The sequence below is a fragment of the Euwallacea fornicatus genome, chromosome 39, assembly GCF_040115645.1.
Source record: "Euwallacea fornicatus isolate EFF26 chromosome 39, ASM4011564v1, whole genome shotgun sequence".
Classification (NCBI taxonomy): Eukaryota; Metazoa; Arthropoda; class Insecta; order Coleoptera; family Curculionidae; genus Euwallacea; species Euwallacea fornicatus.
In genome coordinates this window covers 586,956-614,019 of record NC_089579.1, presented here as the reverse complement: position 1 = coordinate 614,019, position 27,064 = coordinate 586,956, and the positions used below count along the sequence as shown (strand labels likewise).

The 27,064-nt window shown below is 47.2% G+C and overlaps 1 protein-coding gene across 2 annotated transcripts in view; it reads left to right on the top strand.

Moving 5' to 3' along the window:
* The window catches only part of LOC136349609 (zwei Ig domain protein zig-8-like), an 82,996-nt gene extending 56,163 nt beyond the window's left edge, over nucleotides 1-26,833 (top strand). For both annotated transcript variants that reach the window (XM_066301291.1, XM_066301292.1), the window contains 2 exons: nucleotides 13,358-13,526; nucleotides 26,445-26,833. In XM_066301291.1, coding sequence (XP_066157388.1) covers nucleotides 13,358-13,526; nucleotides 26,445-26,542 — 267 coding nt within the window. In that variant the 3' untranslated portion in view covers nucleotides 26,543-26,833. The remainder of the gene's footprint in view (nucleotides 1-13,357; nucleotides 13,527-26,444) is intronic.
* The last annotated feature ends 231 nt before the right edge of the window (nucleotides 26,834-27,064 follow it).

The window sequence follows — 27,064 nt, the reverse complement described above, 5'->3', positions numbered from 1 at the left end:
AATTAAAACCAAATTTCTGTCGGATAATAAATAATTTCTCCCCAGGCTTTGGCGATAAAATAGGATACACGAATTTCCCATCGGTTCCCGTTTGAAAAATTATTCTATTGGTCGGTGCATAATAAAAATATCGGCGTATTAAATTTTAACTTAAAACGCGCTATTTATGGGGAACAATAAATTTTGGCGTTGTTACGCGCATTCAAACATTGGAGATGTAAATTCTTCCGGGATTAGTTGGGAATTTTATGCAAACTGTAATGTCATTTATATTGGCCCAATTTGCATTCGTTCGCGAGCTTTTTCAGTGAAAACTTCTGGAGTGGAAATCCGATGTTTTTCTTTTGTGGAAACCCTCCAGAGTTGGAGCCGAAAAGATGCTGCACGAATCGATGCAGCGCCCCCTCGACACACTTTTATTCTGGCAACCATCCAGCCATCTTTCGGTTCAAGTGCGATAATTACGCCCCCGACTGACCCCCCGGTGGTGGGGGGGGGCCCCTTCCGTGTGGATGCCCCCGAGCCTCCCGACGTCTGTGTGTCGTCCTCTTCACCACCTTCGACGCGGAGGACCATTAAAAACTGCAATAATACGGCGGTACAAATTACCGCTGTCGGGGCCATTGTCGGCGGACACGGGCTGAGCCCCTGAAGTTTGCATTAAACGCGATGGAAATGCGCGCTCGGAAAGGAGCGGGAGAAAAAGTTCGAACTTTGATGATTATTAAACGAGCCATGGGGATTAATAAACTTGTTAGTTTAATGGGGACCGGGAATTTTTACTTTTCATTACTCGAGAGGGAAAATGTTGCCTCTGGGATCGCAGCTTAATTAGTGATAAACGTGTATCGGAAAAATGGGATCACCTTCGGAAATAAGGAAATTGCGCGGCTTCTCGATTTGAGTTCGGCTCTAATCGCGCAATTTTGTCCTAACTTAAGTATAAATAGAAGGAAGCTACCTCCGCCTCTGAGCTGCCCGGCGTGCCCCCCGCCGGTGGGGGGATCAAACGTGGAAATTCGAAATTTCCCTGGTGGGAAAATTTCCTCTTGTCACAACGTTAGAACCGTCAAGTGTTGTTCGTTTCGTGTCTGAGGCCACCAATAATGATCGAATTGGCGGATTATCACCGCGGAAAATATCATCGGTATTGTAGCGAGAGCGCAATTTTCCATCTCTCGTTAATCGAGTGTCCTTCTGCGCTGGACAGATGACCCTCGCTGCTATTGACAAATCGCCCAGATTACAACCCAAAAAGCATGTTTGTTTATTAGTAGATGATTCATCGATGATTATCACTGCGCCCGGGTGCGCCCCGAACAGACCCGAATCGATTTATTAAACGAGTTATAAACGCGGGCTCGTAAATCGTTAATAATTTGCCCCCGCGATTCATTACACCCGGTGTAACTCGATGAACCGTAAATTCCGACTTTCACATGCCGACAGGCTGCGGCGTGTAATGTCCGGTGTCCGATAGCCGGACGTGCCGTTTGCGCTTCCCACGGCCATTTTCCGTTTCAAAGAGCCGGAGAATCTGATCCGTGCGAAAAAAGACCCCTGAACAGGTCGTCCGTGCGGAGGACCGTATCGGTCAAATTTGTACCCCGGCCAAAGTGAGACGTTCGGAGGACGTCATTTTCGTTCTCTAACGGGATCCTCCCGGGTCGGGGGAGAATTGACTTGGGAGGATTGACAGGAGGACCGACCCGTGCCGACGGTGAATCGGGGTCGGTCCGCATATAGGAGAATACTGAGAAAGAGATAGAGCGGAAAATAAAAACGGGTATGCATTTTTCATTTACGTAGAGAATCCCGGGCCCGGCGAGGGCCTCTCGAACGAGAATAGGGGAAAGAACTCTCCCGACTAAACTGGCTTAATATTTCATAAAACGCTTTTTTAACGGAAGGTCGAGGACGTAAAAGCTTTTAGAATGCCGCTTAAAATGCGGGATTTCATTATGTTACGAGTTTAAACTCCGTGTAGTTGTAGTGACTTTTCGGAAGGGAAATTATCTACACGCGTTTCTGAGAGCCCGCGGAAGTTGCAGAACTCATCAACGTCAGACCGCAACAAATCCTTATTTAAATACCGGCAATCGTCGACTTAAAACAGAGTTGAAATCCGGACGAGTACGGGACTGAGGACAAAACTTCGTCTCCATTGTGCGAGTACTCGTTCACGTGTTTACCATTCCAAAAGCGGGCTTTAATATCTCGTTGCATTCTTAAGTGACTACTCTCAAAGAAATTAATTTCGCTGAAAAAGGGCTTAGTCGGTGGGAAACTGTAATATACAAAAACGGTAGCTGAGAGATTTGACAATCTGCGTTGTCATTTTCGGTCGACGAGCGCCACCGTCGGGCCGAGGTAATCCCCCGACGCAGGCACGTGGCACTCGTCCGCGCTCAATTTTTTTACCCCATCGTCGGAGGTTCTTGACGATCGGTGGTCGCTTGACGCTTGATGGTTTACCCCAATTTCGTACTTCGCTATGACCTTCGTCGCTTGTGCCCTGGCGTTGGACATTTAGTTAAATAAATATGAGCGTGTTTGTCCCATCGTCGCATCGTTTCAGCGCCAAATGAGCCCTGGTCCTTCGGACAGATTAAAATCCACACGAAAGAGATACATGCACGCCAACCAACCGTGCCCCCCTTGCGTCTGGGGTGAGACGGCGAGCGAGCGCAAACTTGCCCCGTTCAGGTGCGTTGGATCTAATCGTCGTGTTCTGGTGTCCCCTGTCTCGAGTTCTGCCATGTCGCATTCCCAACGAATCACCTTGTGTAATATATTGAATCATGGCGTACCTCCTTCGTTGCTGGAGAAACCCACAATTGCACTTTCTACCTTCCTGATCACATACCGAACACGCACAAGTTGACCCTGATGTGGCTCATCAAGCTCTTCACGTCTACCTTCGCCGACTACTACTACTACCTAAAAACGATGATCAGCTAGTTAGCTGATCATCGTGTTTAGTCGTTCGCTGAAATCGTGCTCTAAAATAGAAGTTTCACTGACGATTGTCATCTTGGTCCTGTTCTTCGGGTGAGAGGATCCAATTAAAGCATGCGCGGCTTTTGAGCATTAAAGGATGATCTTGGGAGGTTTGATCTGACGTCGGTGACGTTTATATAAGGTGCGAAGACGGGATTACCTAAGGGCTTTCGAGCTTGAGTCACTGAGGGGGTTATCAGAATTGCAGCTATCTTCGGGAGATGCATGACGTCGCTCTCTTGAAACAAATCTGTTAAGACTTGGTGAACCGAGTCTTGACGTCTTCATCGATCAGGTTAAAGCCCCAATTCGCGCCCCCGCACATCTTCCATTTGTTGCCTCCCAGATGTCGCGATCCGTTGAATTCACTAGAAGTGGTTTGTGGTTCGATTTCCTCGTGCTTTTGCTAAGAGCTAAATTGCGATTCAAGTCATAAATGTGCATCGGAGGTGGTTCTTGGGTACCGGAATTCCCCACCGTTACCTTTGGCGGTGCCGTCACGTCCCGTTCGGGATGGGGGCGATGTTCGGGTCCCCCGGGACAATCTGCCCATGGGGCGTCAGGCCCGGCGAAACGGGCATTCTTCGGCTGGAACGCGCTCCGAGCAAGAGTACGCCCTGACCGTCAGCTTCCAGTGCTTAAGGGCTGGGAGGAGCCGGGAAGCATCATTATCATCACTGTTGTCGCTCTCATCAGTTGAAGCATCGCCGATCCTCAATCATGGCTCTTCGTCGGAATCGCGACCATCCAATCCCGTACTTCTTCAACTAAGTTTTAATTGTGCTACAAGTCGGTCAACAAACCGTGTTGATGCTTAAGGGGTCGTCCCGATTCCACGACTTTCGGCAGATCCCACGTGTTTACCTTGCAGGGTCCGTCCAGGACTCTCGTGACCAGAAGTACAACATCGGTTCTCCGATCCGACAAGTATGACAGGTAGCGCTGGCGCGCAAGCGCCCTCGTACAATGATCGCGGGTGGTACCTCCAATTTCCAAGGGAGGAAGCTCTGCAAATCTGTTTTTATTAAGTTGAACTTCGTTGCTCGAAGTTTCCTTTGGATTTTTTCAGTTTTCGAATCGATTTTTTGTCTTCCTCTCGTTACCATTTCCGCTCGTTTTCCAATAACTTCGACATTAGGTATAAACTGAACTCCTCGTCTATTTCTATTTTCCTTTTCCAAAGACCATTATTGTCTGTCAGCCTGTCGCGAATATCTTTTTGTAGCATCTCAAGGTTTTCCATGTATTCTAACACGGGGTCGTTAATCTCATCAGTTTTATTCAATTCAAAGGGGTTTCTCTGGGATATTTTTCCTCCAATAATTTGGAACGAAGCGTACTCAGTTGTAGAATGGGTAGGATTATTGCACGATAAGGAAACATAATTTATTAATGACGAAATGTTTTCTCTTCGTTCGCTTTCTTTTAGCGTTAACACTATCTCGGAGGGAGTGGAATGGAGCCTTTCGACAGAGCCGTTGCTCGAGGGGTATGCAGAGTATTATAATGTAATTCAATGGCGTGCGCTTTCGAACATTCTTGGATCAGATTGTTTTAAAACTCATGACCATTGTTTGCGGGGATCCCCCCAGGGAGACCAAAACGTGTTTACGTCCATTATTAGCTCGTCGAAAGTTTCTACCTCAAAAACGCTGCCCGTTGCGTAGGCCTGGTCGAATTTAGACCGTTACGAAGTGTCGGCCGAGGGTTTTATGGACTTCGGTCGTGTTACTTCATTCAGACGTCTCTCACATGTGCGCTTTTGTCGGAGCCCCAGGGAAGGAACCTCTGACACCAGGACGTGAATACCGCCCCGAGAAAGCTGGACAATGGGCGAGAGAAACGCCACTGCTTAACGTCAACAAATGTCTCCATTAGCTTCTAAAGGTTGAATCGTACCAAAGTGGTTGTGAGTCGAGGAGAGACTTTTTCGTAAACCGAACTGACTGCGCCTTTAGGTATTCCGATCTCGTGAGGTTCCGGCCGCCCTTCTCTTCCTTCGCTGACCAATCCGGGCCCTGGCCGGACAGTTTCCCATAGGTCGGGGTGTTCAGGGTGGAGGCGATCCAAACATGTACCTTAACGGGATTTTGCCATTACTGTCGCAACTCATGGGTTCTGCGAGTGGCCAAATCGCTGATATTAGCCTATAGGCGGAGGACATTCGCAATACCCTAGATGGTACATATGGTGGGTCTGTTTTATGACTTTTGACGTGAATGACACTTTTGAATTGACATGAATTTGACTTTTTGACGTTTGACATGTAGTAGACTCAACCATGAACAACATGGCGACGTGGATGGGAATCCAACGCTCTTGACAAGTTTGACAGGTGTTCATTGTGCTGTCGTGCATCGTTGTTCGTATTTGGCCAATAAAGTCGCTTCTTCATCGATTTGACGTTCGCTCCTATGCGACGTTCTTGATCCTGGCATAATCGAATTTTATCCATTCCTTCCTCGCAGTCCGTAACGTCCATTAAGAACATGCTGGAAATGAGAGAGCTTCAAGGAATTACGTTTGAAGTCATTTTGAAGGGCTCTCAAAATCATGGGTTGCAAGTTCCATTTTTTCAAGTATATGCGGGGCATTAGGGGCCCATCGGTCTCTTATTAAATCGCCAATATCATTTTCGTTAATAAATGCATTTAGTCTTGTCTCGTTAAATGCCCTTCGTTCAGAGCCCTTCGAAATTTTTGAGGGCCTCAATCGCAAATGAATCTTGGTGGTTTTGGTGTTGATTTAAACGGTTGCTCACGTCAGGCGCTCCAATTACGGGGTCTTCAACAGTCGTGTGTGCGGTATCATCGCTCCTTGATCGCGAGCTTTAGGCACAAGTGCTTTCTTATTACCTGGGATAAACTGCATATTCTGCAGAACTTGTTCATCCGGGGAATTAATAATTTCACTAAATTCGCCTTCAATTGATAACCGTTCCCTCGGTACATTCGTTAAAGTCGATATTCACTAATAGGGAAATATCATCGGGACAGTCGTTCATATCGGGCGTGGTGTCCTTTTCGCCGTGATTAATTTGGACCCCCGAGGGCGCATCTGCAGTCGTGTTTGATTATCCTTTCTTGTGCACTATCTCGGGATGGCGTTCCTCAGGCTTTAATTTCCATCGTATTAGCTTCCGATCGGGTTCTCTCGGAGAGAATGGCCATTGTAAGGGTTCATGGTCGCTAATTATTTTCAACTTTTTTCCCCGCGAATGAGGTCCGAACTACTTCACGGCCGATCGGAGGGTTGCTGCCTATGGGGCTTTGCCCCAGCTGCTTAATTGGACAAATCGAAAGGTTTTTTGCAAAATCCGGACGCTGCGACGAGGGATCGTGCATTAAAATATTCATTCAAGTCTCTAGCGAATTCTCGATTATGAACAATTTTCTCATGTTCTCTTAGAGATTAAGTCGACGGCTTGGGCAGTTTTCAAAAATGTTTTGTGAGCTTTCAGCTCCAGCCGATTAATCCTAGGAAGGGCACGATTCCCTTGTCCATTTCGGGGGACGTTAAAGTATTTTATGACGTAAATTTGTTTTGAATTGGGCTTAACTCCCCACGGGGTCGCCACGCGTCACGCTGTTGCGCAGCAACTCCGGTTTGTCTGTTCGGAGTTTTATTCCGGCCTGTTGCAGACATGTGAGAATTGGCCTTAGGCTACTTCCGTGTTCCTGTAAAGAGGTAGAAAATACGATAATGTCATTCACGTGTACTAAACGTATTTCTCCTCGCAATTCCTCCCGAATATCGTGCATTATTTGTTGAACAGTCGCTGGAGTGTTCTCCAGACCAAAAGTTATCCGAATGTCAGTTTTCCACATTGAACGTTGTTTTTTTAACAGGGGTGGTGCATGCCGGAGTAAAACGCATGGTATATTCAAAGTGGTAAAGTAATTGCCATGTCCAAGCTTGTCTAAAATGTTTGTTACGTTTGATATGGCCCATCTGACGTGCATCGCCTTCCCGTTGAATTTTCTGCAGTCCATGGCAACTCTCCATTCTTGTCTTCCACTCGCGTCAACTTTCCTCGGAATTATCCACACGGGAGGTGGCCAAGGAGACTAGGATGGCCTTATGGTTTTTACGCACTGATGGATGTCGGTATCTCTTTGCACAGACAGAGAGCTTGCTCGTTGTTTCGATTTCGGGTTGATTGGTATTGGAAAAGTTCGACTTCCCGTCGCGTCGGGGGAGCACGTCGTGGAAGTCCCGTAAAAGGTGTCGTAGTGACTCCCCTTCCTCCAAACTCATATGATCTAATGAGCGGGAAATCCAATCCGTTGGTTCCCCCTTTTCGTTGGGAAGTGTATTTGTTCCGGGAATGAATTCCATGTGGAAATAATCGAGATTTTCGGGGTGGTAAACATCACCGTGAGGACGCAAGGAATTTTGATTAATTTACGTGATCTATGTTTCATTAGGTTCATTTCAGAATTTCAAGGTGGAAAATCCATCATTAAGTATAACTGGGGAACTAGGAGTAGAAATGGCTTTATTTTCTGGCTCTAACTCGGGTACAAAGGAATCGCAATCAGGACAGGCGACTGATTCGTTTCAAGATCAAGGAGTTAGAGGGCATTTCGAAATTCTGAGTGGAAAAATCGCTGCGACAGCGAAAGAGAATCTTTATAATTTTATTACTTTTTACCTGATTTTTTAAATCAATATTTAAATAAAATTTCTTCAAATGTTGCATCCTCAAGATCCCGTCGAAGTATTCGCGAAAAGAATACGAAGTAATTTCAGGCGGTTGGCCTATACCCGTTTCTCCTAGCAAGGGGACATTTGCCTCGAAATGGGGCCACACTTCGACCACTGCAGTGGTATTTATTGGGGTGCTCGATTTATAGACGCCCCCTGGGAAAAAAATTTGCGGAGTTGATTGATACTCCGGCTGCCCAGAACGGAAAGTTTCGTGTCGGGGACCCCAATTTGTGGGGCCAATTTTGCAGGGCATATCCCGTGGATGCAGTACAGAGCGAACGTGGGATGTGGCTGCTCTCGCAGACGACACAGCGCTCTTAACAACAGCCCCAGATGACACAACGCTCTTAACAACAGCCTCAGACGACACAACGCTCTTAACAATAGCCCCAGATGACACAACGCTCTTAACAACAGCCTAGACGACACAACGCTCTTAACAACAGCCCCAGACGACACAACGCTCTTAACAACAGCCCCAGACGACACGGCGCTCTTAACAACAGCCCCAGACCCCCTGCGTCACCCAGGACTACCTTCATGAATTGGAGAAATGGTTGGGTAAACGGAAGGTCCGAGAGTAAACCAATACAAATCCACCCACGTAACGTTTACGCTGGGAAGCGGCTCCTGCCCGCCCATTACTATTTTTAACGAATAAATTCCGCAATCAGAGAGCGTGAAGTACCTGGGCATGCGCTTAGGTCGCAGACTCGTATGGGAAAAGCACATACGGGCGAAGCTAAATCTTACCATCAAAAGTCTGTCCTGGCTTGTCGGACATCGCTCACAACTGAGCCCAAGTGACAAATTGCCGATCTACAAATGCATCATTAGACCAGTGGGATGCAGCTCTGGGGAAAAGCCAGTGGCTCGAATGTCGACATTCTACAGCGATTTCAATCGAAGACCCTGCACACGTCAGCTAATGCCCCATGGCACGTCAGCAACGCCACATTGCCCCCCAGGAGTCGAATGTAAAGACGATCCGAGAGGAAATCCAAGACTGCACCAAAAGGTACTTAAATCGGCTAGACAGTCGCCCCAACCACCTAGCCGTGAACCTCCTGGACTGGGCCTCCTGCTCAAACGGATTGAACAGAGTGAACATTCTGGAGCTTTGCGACCGGTTCGATTGTACATAGTTGGACAACTGTGCGGACAGTCGTCCCTGTAGGTCCGTTTCAATTCCGATCGAAATGTTTCTGAATGTCCCTGCCGTTGTTCTGGGACAGATTGTAACAAATATTAGTAAAAGATATTAAAAAAAAAAAATCTACAGGGTGATCTGAGAATTCGGACGAAATTTCTTCGACGGCATTGGCCTGGGTCTGAATCGATTTTGCTGACTAGAGAAAACCCGTGTCGGGATACGTTGTGGATACTGTTGTCGGTGTGGAGGGTGTCGTGGAAGGAATACCACATCACTGTGAATGGGATAGTATTGTTTAAATTCCCACCCTTATCGTCAGAATTACCCCTACGAGATTGTTTTGATTTATAAATTTTTATCGGTGCTGAGACGGTTTAGGAGTATCCTAGCTGTGCTCAAGGTTCATTTGCTGCTCAATCCGCAGATGGTTAGTTACTGCGTCGCATGCTTCATCGAGAGTTCTTGGTTGATGTAACATTAATAACGTTTAGTTTGCGCAATCAAAAGGGCAATTGCGACTGCTTTTACCAGGCCATTTAGGGCCCTTTTGGCGTTTCGGCCTAGGTGTGCCTCGCAGTTAATTCTTATCGTTCCGATTCTCTCAGTAAAGTCCGAAATTCGTCAATTTTTCCATTTAGTTAGAAGTTTGAGTTCTTGTTGGCGCCGACGTGCCTTAGCGCCAAATTTCTCACATGAAGCAGTTTTTAGCGAAGACCAGGTCGTCAAATTAGGCCCACATGTGACGAAATTGTCCGGGTCTTCTGCCAATTTCGGGCAAATAGATACAAAAACGGGATTTACTTAAGTTATTATCAGTGATGTGACCGTATCTTCCGTAACATCCATCTACTGAGATAATAAAGGTTTCGAAGTCTTCCCTCTGATCGGTAAATTGTTTAACTGTGGGAATTTCCTTTGGGTGCGGAAATGGTCGCCATTACCGCATTTTCTAAGTCGACAGTTAAAATCGAGAGTTTGTTCCGGGCCTCGCCTGGTTCGCGTCTAAATGTAGTTGATTTTACATTACTTAAGTCGGGATTCGTAGAACGTTTTACGGAGATGTTCTAAGCGACTTAAGGCAAAAGAAAACGTAAAATTTGCGAAAATGTCTCACCTGAGAACGCTACAATGTGAAGTGTAAACGGGGAGGACAGGGGAAAGGAAAAATCTTGCTCAACACTTACTGATTGAGTCTTCGGAGACGACCCTCGGTCGGGGGTCGCACCTCCTGATATCCAGACAAACGGCCGAGCCCAACGTGCACGGGTTTCCGAGGAGCTGGGATTCTCGTGTTCACCCCTTGCCAACGGGACCTTCCGAGCCCCTACCGAGTGCGCCTATCATGGTCCTTTACTTAACGAGACTGTTTTTACTAAAAACACACTAGTGCATTTAACACTAAACGTACGAGAATCAAGCTTTCACCATAACTGGTTAGAGAAATTACTTCGACGAAGAATGATGATATTCGTTGGCGAAGGACGGTTATACATTGTCCCCGATCCCTGGGTCTTCACGGGCTGCGATGGTTCGTGGCGGCAGGCGGCCACACGTGGGATAATGTACTGGGTGGCGCATCGAAAACGAAATAGAGGAAAAATACCTGAATATAAACCTTACATTCGAGGGGGATACATCATGAACGTATACCCGCCCCTTTCGCATCGCCCCCCGGCCGGGGTGAATTAAACCTCTAAAATCTTACAAGGGGAGCAGTAGCTCGTTTCGACGTTTTTTGATTCTCGCTATGATGATCCCCAATTTGACTGCTTTTGATTCGACAGTTTTCGAGATATTTAATCAAAAGCTGTATCATCCGATACATGAGTTGATGATGTGAAATCGGCAACAACTGAGGTAAAATTAACGTACGCTAATGATTTTTCCAAAGAATTCCCGTAAGTTCAACCACTGGAGAAAGCCAAACCCACCCCTAAAAGAAGTTAATTTGAAGTGCCGAATTATTGAACGAGTGACGGGTTACTCGTTTATTTATGCACTAATTTGTTAATTATGTAGCCACCCCTGGTTTACAAACAGTAACTCACGAACTTTGCTCAAATCGCTGTTGCGCATTTTGGAGGATTTGGACGTTTATTTGATAGCATTCATTTATTATTCACTGGGGCCCTCTAACGAGTTCGATCGCGTAGATTTTGCTTTTTAAGTGTCCCGACAGAGAAAATCCAAAGGTACTAAATCTGACGATCGCGGGGGCCTCTCGATGGCGCTTCTCCTCCCAATCCGGCGATCTGGAGACCGTTCCTCTAAGTCAGACGCGTAATGCGTGGTGGGGAGGGACACCATCCTGCAGACATGGCGACTGGGGTTCGACATAATTTTTATTACTTTCACATGATTTTCTTAATGCCAGATTCATTGCACCTCGTAATAATTCTAAGTACGTCACTAGTGAGATTGTCGGGCAAGAAAAAAAAGACCAACAAGACGATCGCCTAACATTTAATTTTTGTGGATACCAGGGGCGCACCTCATGAGAAACTCTGTAATTTTCATAAGACTAATGACGTGAGTTATGACGCTGCACTGTAAGGAGGTATTAAATGGATGATTATTACTTCCAGTTGTCCGTTCAGTTACAAGTTCGCAAAATTGCAAATGGCGGTCTCCACCGTCCTCGTTCGATTCCTGCAGCGAGTGGACCCTGTACGGATGAACGATGGCCCTTTAACATTCTTGGAATAGTACGTCGACTGACTCCAGTTACAGTACCCAATTGGCGAGCACTTTGTGTGTGATACTGACGATCTTGTCCCAAAACCGCCACATCGATTTCTGGGAGGGATTCCATCGTTTTTTCTTCATTAGCCGCAGGGCCGGACTGACAAGATTCGTGAACTAATTCCAAAACGTGCTTCCGGCGCGCTTGATGGTCTTCGTGGTTGCGTTTGAGGAATTGGGCGGTCCGGCTGGCACCCAGATGATTTCCGAAGAAGAACTAAGCGATTTCCACTCTCTCCAGTGAAACGAACCATTTTTGACTTGCAGAGCGTAAACGGAATTGTGCATGCAGTCTGAGACTCGTTTATTTACGAGCGTGTGCCAAACAAGTTCCTTTTCTCCTTCGTTTGTGAAAATATTCAAAACACGAAAAGACGGTGCGCCATTTTTTTTTAAAGAATAAAAAAGAGTCAAAAGTGGCTGTTTTCTGATATTTCCACCTCAGTTTTTGCCAATTTTACGTCACCAACTCGCTTCGGATAGATTTTTTGATCGAATTCCTCGAATCGAGACCGCCGAATCAAAGTTAGTCGAAATGGGGCTCGTCACAACGAGAATCCAAAGACTCTTCCGACGAGGTACCACCCGGCCCTGCTTTCCATTTAAGGTTTCAGGGATTTACCTCGCCTCGGCTGGGGAGTTGATGTGAAGGTGGCGACTGCAGGCTTACAACGCGTCCCCCTCGATTATATAAAATTTACTTGTCCGAGCATTTTTCGATAATAAATTTTCAAATACATAAAAACGTCCCTGTCCCGCGTTCCATGCGCCCCCTTTTACGGGACCAGATAAAATAGGAAAAAACGCAGATGACCACACGGAGATGCAGGACGCGATGACGCGGATTACGTATGGCGGCCTAACTCATGTTGAAATGGGATCTAATTAGATGTAGCTATCGAGGTTATTACGGGTCGTTAGACCGCTGACTCAGTTCCTGATCGATAACCGTATAGGGATTTTTCCACCCTTTCTCTGTGGGGCTCTCGAGGCGCGTAAATAAACGCCCGAGATAATCGGAGGCCTGTCCAAAACTTGCCGGGTAAATGAACCCGGCCCGTTTCCATTTTTTCTTTGTCGGCGACGGACGTTCCCTCCGATCCTCCGTTACCTCCTAAACGAACAATGAGGAAATCGTTTTCTCTCTCTCTCTCTCTCTCTCATGCGGAGGGGGTGAATTAATGTCTAGCGAGATTTCGCAATTACTTGAAAATCAAAATGACCCCGACGAGCCCGAATTCGTGGGACAAAGGAAACGCTTCTTGGTTGTCGGCGTAATTTCTGCGTTCATATTTTTCGTTTCATTGTAAAACGGGACGTTTATGCGAATGAGCGATGCCTTTGTCCCGATCCCCTCCGGAGGGTGGAACCCCTAAGAGGCCATCGCGAGCTTCCGATAAATAAGAACGGCGGCCGTTAGAGAACGCCGCCGTATCGTCCCGGAAAGTCGGATTAAATTTTCGAAATTCATCCGGGGGTGTATCCCCTAATGCGGAGCCAGCGGCGAAGACGCGGCAGCAGCAACAATCTTGCCTCGATAGATGGCAGAGCCGAACGCACAAATTGTTCCGAAACTAAATCATCCCCTGTAAACAACCTGCCAATCCTCGGCAGATATTCAGAAAGTTAGTTGGCAAATCATCCCCTTTTTGACCCACTTTCTTCTTTCGCGTGGTCTCCGGAGTCCGTTCCGGGTCTCAATAAAAACAAAAAAAAAACAACTTTCACCGTTTGTCTTTTTTTCTCTTGCAGGAAATCAACTACGACTCGCCGCGAGGGGGCGTCTCCGTTATAACCGAGAAGGGCGACGTCACCGTCTCCTACTTACTCATTCAACGTGCCAACGACAAGGACAGCGGCAAGTACACCTGTCACCCTTCAAACGCCAACCCCAAAAGTCTCACGGTGCACGTGTTGAACGGTGAGTGGCGCTCAGTCAGCTCTTTTTATTATTATTTTTTATTTACTGAACCCCTCCTATAAACGACAGATATCCGAAGGGGGGTGCGGTCGGCCATCCTCCCTCTCGGGGGCAAACTTTATGGAAAATAGGCAATTTGATATTTTTGCGAGGGTTTCGGGATGGCATAATGTTTTCGCAGCAGAAATGAAAACGGAATTTATTGTGAGTCTCGGATATGAGTGGCTCTGGAGATTGGTTTTCTCGGAAATGTGTGTGTCTGTCTGTTTGGGGCCTTAAGTTGTTCCTTGGGAAATGCCATTAGTCGGGACTCGGGTATTTTTCTAAGGTTCCGTGTCTGTCAAGTGGCGAAACGAACGGGATTATTCGTTCTCCTAATAATCTTCCGAATGCGTTCTGCCAGTTAACAATGTTGCTGTATAAGCCGCCCTTCGATTAAGCGCGCACTTGACTCAGCAAGCGTGAATTATTCTATCAATTGAGTCGAGGGGACTCAGTTCTTCCTGGTAATTATGAATGTGCCGCGATATTCCCCACGTTTACCTTAACAATTTTCTAAACATCAACAAACAGGCTTCAAATCGGTTCCGACGCATTTCGACCGAAATGCGAGCGGCTATTTGGTGCGGCAAAATTCAGTGCCGAACTCGTTTATTTCGTGTTCCGGTTCAAAAGGAATAAATGGAAATCATTGCGACGACGTCCCCTTTTAGTTCAGGTTGCACTTATGTTGATTATCATCAGCGATACATGCTTTTGAACGTTTTTGACACGTTTCGGGCCAAATCGGATGGTAATTGAAAATCACGATCACGCCACTCTTCTTTAATTAATTGTTCTTTTTTTTTCAATTTTTTCCATTTTTTCCATTTTTTTCCATTTTTCCATTTTTCCATTGCAAGCGAACCTTTTTGGCAGTCTTAAAGCGAACAACCAGCGATTTATTTCGATTTGCGCCCAAGTTTTTAATTCTTTCATTTTACGCTATACAGGGTGTTTAGTTAAGTGCGTGCAGGCATTCCAAGGGACGTTCCCGTCGACGTGTGGTCGCGACGGCTCCGTTTAAGAGATACGGGGCGTTCGAATTTTGATTTGGTTTCCCGCGAATATTTTTGGACACGGACGAGTCAATCGGGCGGGACTCAACGTCCGCGGGTTTTTCGCGGTGCGAAGCCCAAACGTCTTCTCAGTTTCCTGCCTGCCGATAGAGGGCGCCACGTAGAGGGCTTCGGCGCGTTTAAATCGGCCCCGGCCCTTTTGCCCCGCACTGCAGGTCACTTTCGTGTTAAGGGCATTGTTGTGCGTTTAGTTTGATTCAAGAAAGTATTCTCGGAGAATATCTGTTGAATTTCACCCGATTGACTCGTCTGCGTCCGAGAGTGTTCGCAGAAAATCAAGTTGAAAATTAAACGCTCAGTATCTCTTAGAGGGGGCCGTTGCGACCACGCGTTAACCCTTCGCATCGGAATCGGTCAGAGATCCATCCCGACCGGGCCGGGGGGGTTCGATCCGCCTTCGGCGCGGATCACCACCCTCGTGAACCGTCCTGCGGTACCCTTGCGTGATTTGACAGTGAAGTACTCGGTACCTCGTTTATTGATTTTTATCGACTCGATGCCGTGGAGTGATGCAACGCCCCTTAGCAGATCGCGGCGAGGCGTGTGCCGGAACCGGTGGGCGAATATTGGTCCCCGAAGTTCCCTGACGTCGACTCAGGTGCTGACGCTGATACATGTTTCCCTATGCCTGAGTGGTACCGCGATTTACCGCTCGCGCCCTCCTTTGATCGTCGGGTTGATCGGGCCGTCAAAGGCCCCGTGCTGAGCAATCGCTCAGCACGGGGCTGTTGAGAGCTGCCGGCGGGACATTCCAAGCAATGTCACTGATCATATAGACGAACCCAGATCAGCGCTGGGAACAGCAACGCCGCGGGCGCGCCACACGGGCGTAGCACTGGGGCGAGCAATATGTCGCTAAATCGTCCATTAATTGCCGAACTTGGCACCTCCCTTGGGGTGGCTGCACGTACTTAATTAACACCCTGTACAGTTTTTGACGCATTTAACGCGAAAAAACGGACGATCATCGAAGACTGTCGCTGCCCCGCGCTTCGGGGACTCCCCGCGATCGAGCCCCAAACGTTTCCTCCCCCGTTCCGATTTGCCGGAGTGGCGAGAACGGGGGTTGTTTAAAGGTAATTATAAGTAAGCCGGTACTCGTTTTAAGAGGCACGAAGCGGTTTTTACCCTTTCGACGGCGGCGGCCGGAGCCCGGATTTTGGGGGGACTCCATCCGACGGGGAGGCCACTCGTGGCCATTGTAATGGGCCACTGTAACTTTTCAAACTCGGCGACAAAAGGCCCTTAAAACTGAAGTACGTCCGAGTTAATTAACTACATCAGAGAACTTTGAAGAAATACGACTCTGGCAGTCGAGAGTGAGGCGAACAATGACAAAAACTATTGTCCCATAGTCCGAGCTTGAATTTATTATTTCGCAGTTGAATAAAATACGCTCGGGGAATTTAATTCCCGACTCCATTAAATCAAACGACATTATGGAAATTGTTTTAACTGCGCGCGACGTGTTCGCGAATTAGTTTTAATCGACATCGTTATCGATATTTTATTGCGCGCGCGTCCCCCAGGGGGCGCGCACCGCTCCCCCCTCCCTCCCCTCCACCCCCTCCACCCTGAATAACAACTCTAATAAATGTTTTATCGGAAACGCCAAGGAAAAAGGCCGATCCGTATAAATTATATCCACGATATTTCTTGACTTCTCCCGGCAATTTATGCCGGAAAATCTATAGACCGATGACGTTCACGAGTCATGCGAGCATAAAACTGCCGCTTCTATCTCTGCCTCAAAACTTTTCGCATAAAAAGTCGACGTTGCGGCACGATTTCCTCGTGTTTGCTTTTCCATTTTCCGAAAAGTCCGCCCTCATAATTCTTCCAAACAGACGAATTTGTCTCCGTCCAGGGAGCATCTACATGTGGCCCTCAGCTACGCAAACTTCCTTGCTAAATTTCCATTCACGATCGGTCCGTAACAACTGGTTCTTGCGCCCCCTCTCGGACCTTTTTAATTCAATATCTAATCTAAGCTTTCCGCTCGAGAGCCCCAATTATTTCTAGACGCTTAATGAAGTAAAAAGTCGACCCGACGAGGTCTTTAAATTTATCATCGAATTATTTCCTCGGTTATTTCGGGACATCAAACTTAATCAGCCGACAAAATGGTCGCTTAAGTCGGGACGTTTTTACCTTTTCGGGTCGGTCTCAGCGCGAAAGAGAGATTTGTAGAATTCGACAACTTCAAGACGTCAACCGCCATTTTCGTCATATTTTAAAGTTCAAAAGATCCCCCGTTCCGCGTTTTCCCGTGCGAACCCCACTGGCCGCGCGACAAAGAGGCCCTCAACAAACTTGGGAAGAAACTCAAACGGTTACTAGAAGAACGAAGGAACGAAACGTTACGAAGTCGACTCAGGAATCTGAATCCTACGGAAAGAACCAACCACTCAATTTCGAAGGCCACCAAATGCCTGAAACGACGCCAACAGCGTAACCCTCCCATAAGGTCGGATAGTGGGTGGGCTAGGAAGGATGGTGAAAAGGCCGAAATAATTGCTTCTCATCTGGGCGAAATATTCAAGCCGAATGAGATGGCTTCAGAGGACGAAGCGGAATTCCGAGCCGAAATGGACAACTTCATGGAGAGCCCGCTGCTAATGGATCTCCCTATCGACCACACCTCCCCAGCAGAAATCCACATCATCATCATCATCATCATCATCGAATTAAAAACCAAGAAGGCACCGGGCCTATGATCGGATGAATTCTAAAACTCTTAAAGGACTTAAGAATAAGGCAATTGTCTACGTCAACTAGTCAACTGCATGTCGAGAAGAAGCTTCTACCCAATCCAATGGAAGGTGTCGCATATTAGAATGATCCAGAAACCAGGGGAACCTACAGACCAACTTTCCTCCTATCGACCAATCAGCCGGCTTCCGGTGCTCTCGAAGATGTTTGAAAGGCTTCTCCTGAGGAGAATTAAAAACGAACTCGTGGAGAAAGACATCGTCCTCGAACACCAATTTGGTTTCAGGGAGGGACACTCAACAGGTTTACCGGATCACGCATGAAGCTCTCCAACAAAAACAGTACTGTTCGGGAGCGTTCTTGGACATACAGCAGGCATTCGACAAGGTTGGCACGAGGGTGTCCCGCACAAGATCAAAAAGCTAATCCCAAAATTCTACACAATACTGCTCATCGTAGCGAGGATTCTACGTGCAGGTAGGCGACAGCCGCTCTCGCTTTTGCGAAATACCCGCTGGAGTCCCACGAGGATCAGTCCTGGGGCCACTCCTCTGCTGCCTCTTCACTGCAAGTGCAGTTCAGGGCGACAGTGGCATGCTGTCGACTTTCGCGGACGATACGGCATTCCTTACCGGCGACACGGACCCTCACACTGCAACAGGCAAAACCCAGGAATATCTCCATCTCCTGGAGGAGTGGCTGAGCAGATGGAAAACCAAGACAAGTTGACGTGAGTGACGTTCACTCTGAGAAGAGGAACCTGCCCAGTGGTGAACCTCTTCAACAAGCCAATGCCGCAGGCTGACAGTGTGGAACATCTGGGAATGCACCTGGACCGGAGAATGACGTGGAAAAAACACGTCCAAACCAAGAGGGCTCAAGTCAGTGGCGTTGTCAGGAGTCTGGGTTACCGATCGCAACTAGGACTGAACAACACAGTTCACAAAAGCATTATCGAGCCAGTTTGGATACCGATGGTGTCCAGCTCTGGGGTGCTGCTGGCAACTCCAACATCGAGATCCTGCAGCGATTCCAGGCAGAGACTCTGCGCACGCTAGCGGGTGCCCCCTGGTACGTTACTCTGCATAACGACCTCAGAATAGTAACCTCAAGGGCGGATATTCGGATATGTGCCAGAAGGTGCATGATCCGGGTGAACAATCACCCCAACCACCTCGCGGTGAACCTCCTGGATCCCTCTGGATATTCCAGCCGATTGAACAGACATAACCCACTGGAGCTTGGCGACAGATTCGGCCTCTAACAGGGAGGGGGTTGGGATGTCAGTCGCCCTTCGACCCTTTTCTTTTCGTTTTTAGCTTCTAGCTTCACTTTTCCTTTTCTGTAAGAATAGCTGCTTATCGTCCATGTAATCTAATTTGGGACAGGTTGTAACTTGTAATAAATATTTTTCCACGTGGACGTTCCTCTCTGTCCATCGAAGACGAAGTGCAGAAATGTTGTTCCCCTTATCGCGGCAATCTTTTAATAGCGATAAACTTCATAAATGCATTTCGGTCTAAACAACGTCCCCGCGACTAATAGCTAAACTTTCGGACGTCCTTTCCGTCCCATTGTCCGTCCTTATCATAGCCGTGTCAATCGGTGGTTGCAAGTTTTAGATTGCGTCAGAGGGAAAGGGCCCGCTGGCGAGTGCTGTGTACGTGGACTGCTGTTTTTAGATTTGGGAAGTTTCGATTCTGGCAGCCCGCAGAGGTCGATGCTTCGTTAATGCTTACAAATGAGAAACCCCTGCTAAGGGAATTCACTTCGTAAAGCCGAAGCCCTTTTTTTTATCTTCTCATGCATCTGTCATTACCTGATGGATATTTGGACGGGCTAATCGGGGAGGCGATCGAGATGTACAGGGCGTTGTTTGAGTACGGGCTCAAACTTCAAAGGGAGATCCGTCGGGCGATTCTAAGACGAATTGTTTACATAAAAATCAGTTTGGTAATGCTCCGTTCCTAATATACAGGGTGTCACTTTCTTGAATCATTTTTATACGAAAAAAGGACGCAAATTGACGTGACGTCCACCGTTTTTTTTTTGTAAAGAAAAAAAAACGTTTGACAATAAGGAAATTCGAAATTTCAACAAAATCCATTAAAGAATTATCAAGAACTTTACAAAACAACGGGAAAAAAGCTCGACACTCTGTATCTCGAAGACGAAACGTTGCCGGCACTCAGTGGACCACCCCCTTGAGGTTTGGTCACATGCTCAAATGACACCACGTGTAGGTCAGGCCCACAGGCATCCATTACCCAACCAGTCGTGCCAACAGTCATTCTTCGCGATCAATTCGCTGCATTAATTGATGAAAAGAGCGTTAATTTTCCTTATTCATCATCAATTTCTATCCGCTGCACATCACGGCATCAATCTATTGATAAATCCCTCCATCCTCCATTGGTTGGATTGATGAATTGCTAGATGAGTCGAGTTCTCCATCAATTTTCTCACTCCATAGATAATCTGCGAATCCTGTTCGCGCCAATCCACCATCCGCGCCTTCTGGTTTTTCCGAAGATCCAGGCACTCCAATTCATCGAATGTGTCGATTGGCTACTGCAGATCTGCCAGCGTTACTCGGAGAATTGGTCTGAAGGGTTGGTCTTTGATAGCTTCGGTTTGACCGGTACCTAGTTGCAGTAAGTCGCATTCGGTCTTCCACGGTCGGCTCCGGTCGTATCGGACGCGACGCTCGTCTTCGACGGTTCGTGGTCGATTCCTATTGGTCGCTTTCGACGGTCCCGTTTGGGTGTGTTTTGACACTTGTTAAAATATGATTCATTTGTTTATTATAAAAGTATCGTCGAAGAGGTAGCATTTTATAATCGTGAACGGAAAAACTACACGCGACTCCTGCTGGCCATTTTCGTTGACGCAGTGTCAAAGACCTTCAAACTGGCTTCCGCCGTCTCCAACGGTTCTCTGTTGACTTCGGTGATTCGGTGTCAAGTAGTTTCTTTTCATTCTTCTAATGTACGACGCACGCCTTCAGATCACCCCGTAAAAATAAATCACGTAGAGATAGGTCTGGCGACCGAGGGGGCCATCAAATGTTGTAAAATGCGAAAACGAAATGATTGGGCGAAGAACGACCATTGACGCCCTGGCAGTGTGCCGTTATCCCATCTGGTTGAAACCACGACTCTTGCGTGTCAATACCTCTTCTTTACAATTCAGAAATGTAAAAAGTAGTTATGATCTCAACGTAACGTTCAAATGTTACAATAACGGAAACCCCCTTTTCTTAACATATAAAAATACATATGTAGGAATCAGTAACGCCGAATGGGCCTGCCACGCCCCAAATTATTACTTTAATGCTGTGAAATGGCTGTTCCTTTAATTGTGGAGGATTTTCAGCGGTTCATGCTGAATTTCAGTCACGGATTCGGCACTCCTAACAAAACGATCATAAAGGATTATTCGATGTCCTAACGTCCACGACGATTCCATGGTGGCGACTGAAAGATAACGATAAAATGCCATGAATCAAGAAACGAAATTTCCGTTGAAGCAGAACCTTCCTATTGTAAACGGTCGAGTACCACTTGTTCTAAAAAGACTTGGTTCCCACCTCGCAGTAATCGGGCTGATCCCGATGGCGTTTGATCGAAGCTGGTTAGATTTGGTTGAAGTCAGTCGTAATTTTTTTTCGTCAACAGGTCATCACCTGAAGCGATGATTAAATTTCTGCGAGTTTGGTCGATTTCGGTTGCGCTTGGTGGTCGCGGGGAGCGTCCGGTGCGCCCAGTCACTAGAGACCGACAATAAAGACAAATTAAAACTGTTCGGAATAAATCAGTCGCACCAGTGAGGAGAGACGTTGACCGAAGCAGACCAGGACTCGCACTTGTTTTCGTCAGTTATTGCGAGTGTCTGGTCGTGTTTGGTTATCTGTGAAAACGTCAAGTGACGTCGCAGGAGACAACGGCTTAAGCAACGAAAAGGGCTCATGAGTCGAGTTGTCGTCTGATTCGTGGATTTGTTTGCTATCTCTGGTGGTACCCTTTTTTTGTATAGGGAAGGAAAACTTTCATAGGTACCACTGCCTGGTGGTCTGTCGGCAGTGGTTATGTGGGATTCAGCCCAGAACGGGGCACCCACCCATTAAAACCCTCCCCTCTCCACCTTGGATCCCCCGGAACAGCCGTTAGGCATTACTTCAGGAGGGGTGGTTTATACTTAGGCTGTGCCCCCCCTCCTTTCGGAGGCGGCTCGGCCTTCCTCTTCCTCCTCGCCTCCTCCTCAACCCTGTTCAACGCCCTCCTAAACTTTTCACACCTCCCTGATCCACTCCCACGTTCCCTGCTTTCGCAGTTAACACATTCCTCCTCCTTGTTGCATGCCGCTCTTTTATGTCCTATGCATGCATAACAATTTCCCCTCCTATCCAAACCCGTACACTCCTTGGCTTCGTGGTCAAATTCCCAGCATTTTCTCTCACCTTCTCCTCCATGCCACACACCGAGAGTCCCACTCTAAGGAGCGGCTCCCTCATCAATTCCCTCCCCCACTTTTCAGCCATCAGCACCGTCACTGCCAGCATATCTCCCCGATTCTCTCTCATATTCCCCATCGAAATTTCTCCTTCCTCCATTCCTTGAATCCCGTATATTATCGCTCTCTGAATCTCTTCCTTTGTTGTTGCCATGCCCATCCCCCTAACGAATATCACCATATTTTTCATTCTTGGTCCCATTATCCTCACGTTGGTCGCTGTCTCTTCCTGGATTCCTTTTCTAGCTTCTCATGATTACCCATCTCCACTAGAATCTTTCCCTCCCTTGCCGTTCGTAATCCTCTTACTTTCAGCTTTACTCCACGTTTTCCAATTACTTCTTTTATCCGATCTATCGTGTCCTCAACATTTTCCCCTGATTTTCCATCCAAAATGAGCGCATATGTTTTCTTTTCTTCCCTTTGTTTGTCTTTAGTAGTTTCCGTTGCTGTGTAAATTACAACCCCGGTTTCTGTTCCGTCAAAAACTCTCCACCATTTTTCTAGATCTTCCCGTTTCCACTCCCATCAACTCGTGCATTTCCACCCATTCGTCCTTCTCCGTTTCTTCCTTCAATTCCATAATCCTTCCAAACAACTCCTTCTCGCTTCCATCACGTCCCAACTTGACTATTGTTTTTGACATTGGCCTCACCATCCCTTTTGTCCTTATTCGAAATTCACGTCGTGTCTGGCGGTACCTAGTTGTCGCTAAGAACGTCGATCCGTTTCAAAACCATCTAGGATTGACCAGAACAGAAAACGCACATACAGGGTGACCGCCTGGAAACGAAACATGCGCAGTTTTGAAGGACTCTTATGGGATTTGTGAAAGAACGCTCGGACACGTAAAACTTATTTTTGGGAGGAAAATATCTTAAGCTAATTCCGACTCCCTGTTTCCCACCTCTTCAGCGGCAGAGGGGATGGAGGGGCGCCTTACTTTGAAGGTCGTTTAATGTACTCTGTAATACCCGAGTTTCAAGCCTCAGCTGCAACAAAGATGGCGGTTTCCCGAGGATGCGCAAATTCGTTTGGTTGTTTTACCTGTTTCACTTCACTGCGGCGACAAGAAAATATTCGGGTCAAGGTAAAGAAACGCATTAGGAAACAGTGCCTTTTTTCGTGGCGTTTTCCGCATGCGCGAACAAAAACTTACTTAACAGTTCACGACAATGTTACCCAACTTCTTTGGATTCATGCGCCAAAATGGAGCTTACGTCTTACGTACTGTAAATTAAAGTAAAGTGACTGTAAGACAGTCGAGTAAATGCCGGAAATGCCGACCTCCATACCGTAGAAAGGGTTTCGCTCACACCGCCGTCGAACGCTCTAAGGCATCCGTGGAGTGATTTGAGTACAACGATCCGCTGGCCTAAGCTGTCAACAGATGTAGGCTCAGTGACGTAGACTCTACTTTCAAGGTGGCTGCATAAAAAAAAAATCTGACGGACTTAAGTCTGGAGAGCGCGGGTCCTATCCTTCCGCCTCATTACCCGGGAAACCTTTGATCTAAACACTGTCGAACAGTCGGTGCATAATGAGGAGTCGCAGTGGCTTGCTCGAATATTAAATGATATTCCATGTATTAGGACCGTTCGCAATTATCTCTATTAATGCCGGATGAATGACATTTTCCGATACCTCAAGGTACGTTCCTCTCGCTAAATTACCTCAAGTAAAAGGTGTCGGGCCCAGGTCGCCGAATGTACGCGACCAAACATGCAATTTTCGCCACATTGCGTGCGGATCTCGTGAATAATTGCAGGACTCTCATCAGACCGGTTGTGCCGATTCACAGTAGAGATCAAGAATCCGTCTGAGAAACACGCACTGAAGAGGAGGAACTGCTGGTCATTGAGGATCCATTCTGACGTGCTTTCGCAAAGTCCCAAGTGTTAAGTTCTCGCACTAGATGCATTTTCTACGGATGAGTCTTTTGTGAATCATTGAAATGCACGCGCGCTTGCCGCCGGACGCCACCCTTAATTTTCTTGCCCTTAATGCGGGGTGTTGAAAGAAATGTCCCAGAACCGCCACCTTAGGAGCGTCATTTACTACCCCCGTTTCCAGCTTGACGCTTTTTGTTTCCCACCGACCCAGTTTCTCGAAAATTTTGCACCAACTCCAAAACGTATTTTCGATTAACGTGACGATGATGGTCTCGGCGTAATTGATTGATGATTTGGGCCGTTCCATTAGCACTTCCATTGTTTCCGAAGAAAAGTGAAATTATTTGCGTCGTTTCGGCAACTAAGCGTGCCATACACGTTACATTACTTTCGATTCAATAGAAGCGGTACTCGATGGAGTACCACTTGAAACTAGACCGCAACGAAATAGCGTGTCTCCCTTCTTTCGCCGACATCTTCGGTACTAGAACGCGCCCGAGCTACATTTTCGGATCAACGGTAGAGAGGTCGTCCCTCGTGTTCCGCCACTGCTCGGAAAAAATAATTTTTTTAGCGCAACGAACGCAAGATGAAAAAAGTACTTTCGAGTCCCCGTAGTGGAGCGCAACAACTCGATGGGAGTGCACCGCCGACGCGGAACAGAGAACGCCCTGTAGAAACGGTTTTATTTAAATAATTTTTGGAATTCGTGTTGGCGCATGGAAAAGCGAAAAAACGATTAAATTTTCAGTCGTATTTACCAATGTATTTACGAGTTATTGAGAATTTTACTTTACTTTTTACTGAAAAAACGGTATAAAACACCGAAAATACGACTGCAAAATATCATTTATCCGCGTATTACGTGCTTAGAATGTGCTTTCACGTCAATCAAACATGCCTAAACGCAGAACGCAGCGAAATTTTCATCAATTGAGCGAGTTCGAGAGGGGGCGCGACTGGTGGGTCCACCAGAGGCTGGTAGGTCATTTAGGGCAATCGTAGCGTAAACACTATAGTGAGATGTTCTTCAAGGTTCCAAGAAGAGCAAACGGGCAAAAGGAGACGTACCGGATGATTCGGAAGAACTGCCGAATGCCAAGATCCCGCCTTCTAATTATGGTCCTGTGAGTGGGGCTCGTCTCGTCGAGGACGTCGGCCGGACGGTGGTTCGCCCAGTACGGAAGGTCCGTTAGGACTCGAACCATCTGTCGCCGGATAAGGAGTTTTAGACCGATTCCTCTTGGACCATCCCCATCTGGCGTTACCTTAATTCATCGTCAGAGTCGACTGCAGTGGCGCAGAGAACCGATACATCGGACTCTGGAACGGGATAGTATCGTGTTTAGTGACGAATCCAGATTCCGCTCGAACATGACTGACGGTCGGGCGAGGTTGAGAAGAAGACGGGAACCTCAGTTCACAGCACCAATTCCATCAGACTGTTGGGGTAATGGCTTGGGATACTATTGCGTATGGTAGCGGGTCACCTTTACTTTTAATTAGAGGTAGCATGACATCCAAGAAGTTCCGGAACCCCATCTCGTGCCGTATCTGGCAACTCCTGTTATTCCAGTTTTCGAGCGGGACCACCAGTGTGGCCGGAGTGACTACTTTCAACTGAACGCAATCAATTTGCTACCTTGGCCACCGCCATCTCCAGACCTATCATCGATTAAACACGTGTGAGATATCGTAGGTAGAAGATTGCATAATTTACCCCATCTCCCACCGACCCTAGCGACGTTACGTCATGCTATCCAGTTAGTCTGGAAAGAGATCCCCCAAGAGGACATCAATCACTTCGTTAGGTCCATGTCTAAACGTGTACGGGAATATATGAGGCACCGCGGAGAATCAACGAATTATTAACTTTTTCGTCGTCGTTAACAATGAAATTTGTTAAATTTTTTAATGGAGGATGAGTTTCAGCGGAAGAAACACGCGCACCAAAAATGGTTCGAGTAAAACCATTTTTACGGGGTGTTCTCCGTTCTCGGTTACGCAGTACAATTGAGTTTGCCCATCTTTGCGACGCCGCCATCATCGGCTCGGAACTCGTGGGTCATAAAGCACATTAAATTACCTTCAAAATGAGGTGTCACTCGACCCCCTTTTCTATTTCAGAACTTGAGGATGAATGTCCTCGCGTTTGGAGGGTTGCGATAGCTGCGAGAGGGGAGTGGGACCTGGCCCAGTGTTCCCCGCTCGAAAGTAAGTTTCACGCGTCCGAGCTTTTCCCCATAGCAATTCCATTTGTTTCCGAACGACCACCCTCCATGTCTGGTGAATGGGTTTGGTGGCGTTTTAGTAGTCTCAGCAGTCCCGTTTGACTGTTTATCGTCGAGTTCACTCGCATTAGCGGAATAAGTGAAATGTTTTGGAGCGGCACGAAATTCCGGAGCGTGCGGCCATTACCGTTAATGTCGTCAGGCCAACGCTCGATTCAGGGTCCGTTCAGGTCACTCCGGCAAAAACTTTCCTCTCGGACAAAACTCCTCGAGTGGAAGTCAACCGCGCGATCGCACCTACCCCTAACTTTGTTTGTCTGTCGTTCGCCCCGTCGCCCGGAGCGATTTTGCCGAGACTCTCGGCGGGTCCTCCGTCCGCCGTTCTCCCATCGACTTAAGAGCGAAACCGCCAACAAACGGAGCCCTCAAGTTTAAACCTCTAATTGCTTACAGGTGAATACCCGGCGGCCATGCAACACGGAGGACAGCTGAGGCTCGAGTACCCCTTCGCCGTCATCTTCCTGAGCCTCTTGGTTACCCTGGGAACTTAAGTGAGTGACGGCTTTTGCTCAGGCGCAACGAAGTAAATACGTAACGATTTTGTGATCGGAAGTGATACCTATTGCGCATGTGTGCGTCTTCGCGCCAGCGAGGGGCAATACTAACCTAAAAAGAATTTGTACATAATAATTCTCGAATGTTCGTGGACCTTGTTGTAAAGATAATCTAGTCGAATTGTAAGTTAAAACATTTCTTTCGGACTAAATTTTAAATCAGGTTGGTGGTTTGTTTCGGAGATTTAACATTGTGTAAATAAAGCAGATTTTTTTGGTTATCTAAAATGGTTTTATTAAAGAGCTCGCCGGGATACAAAATTACGTCAGGCGCGCGAATGAAAAAGGGTCGTTCTTTTTCATTTGTCCCCATTTTTCAGGGATTTAGGGCGTCGTAGAAATGAATTGCTACATTATGTAAACTTTTTCATAATCAGCTCCGACAAAGGGATTTTTTTGCGTGTCAAGAGCTGGGACAGTGTCGGGATGCGGAATCCCCGATGCTGTAACCCGATTCTT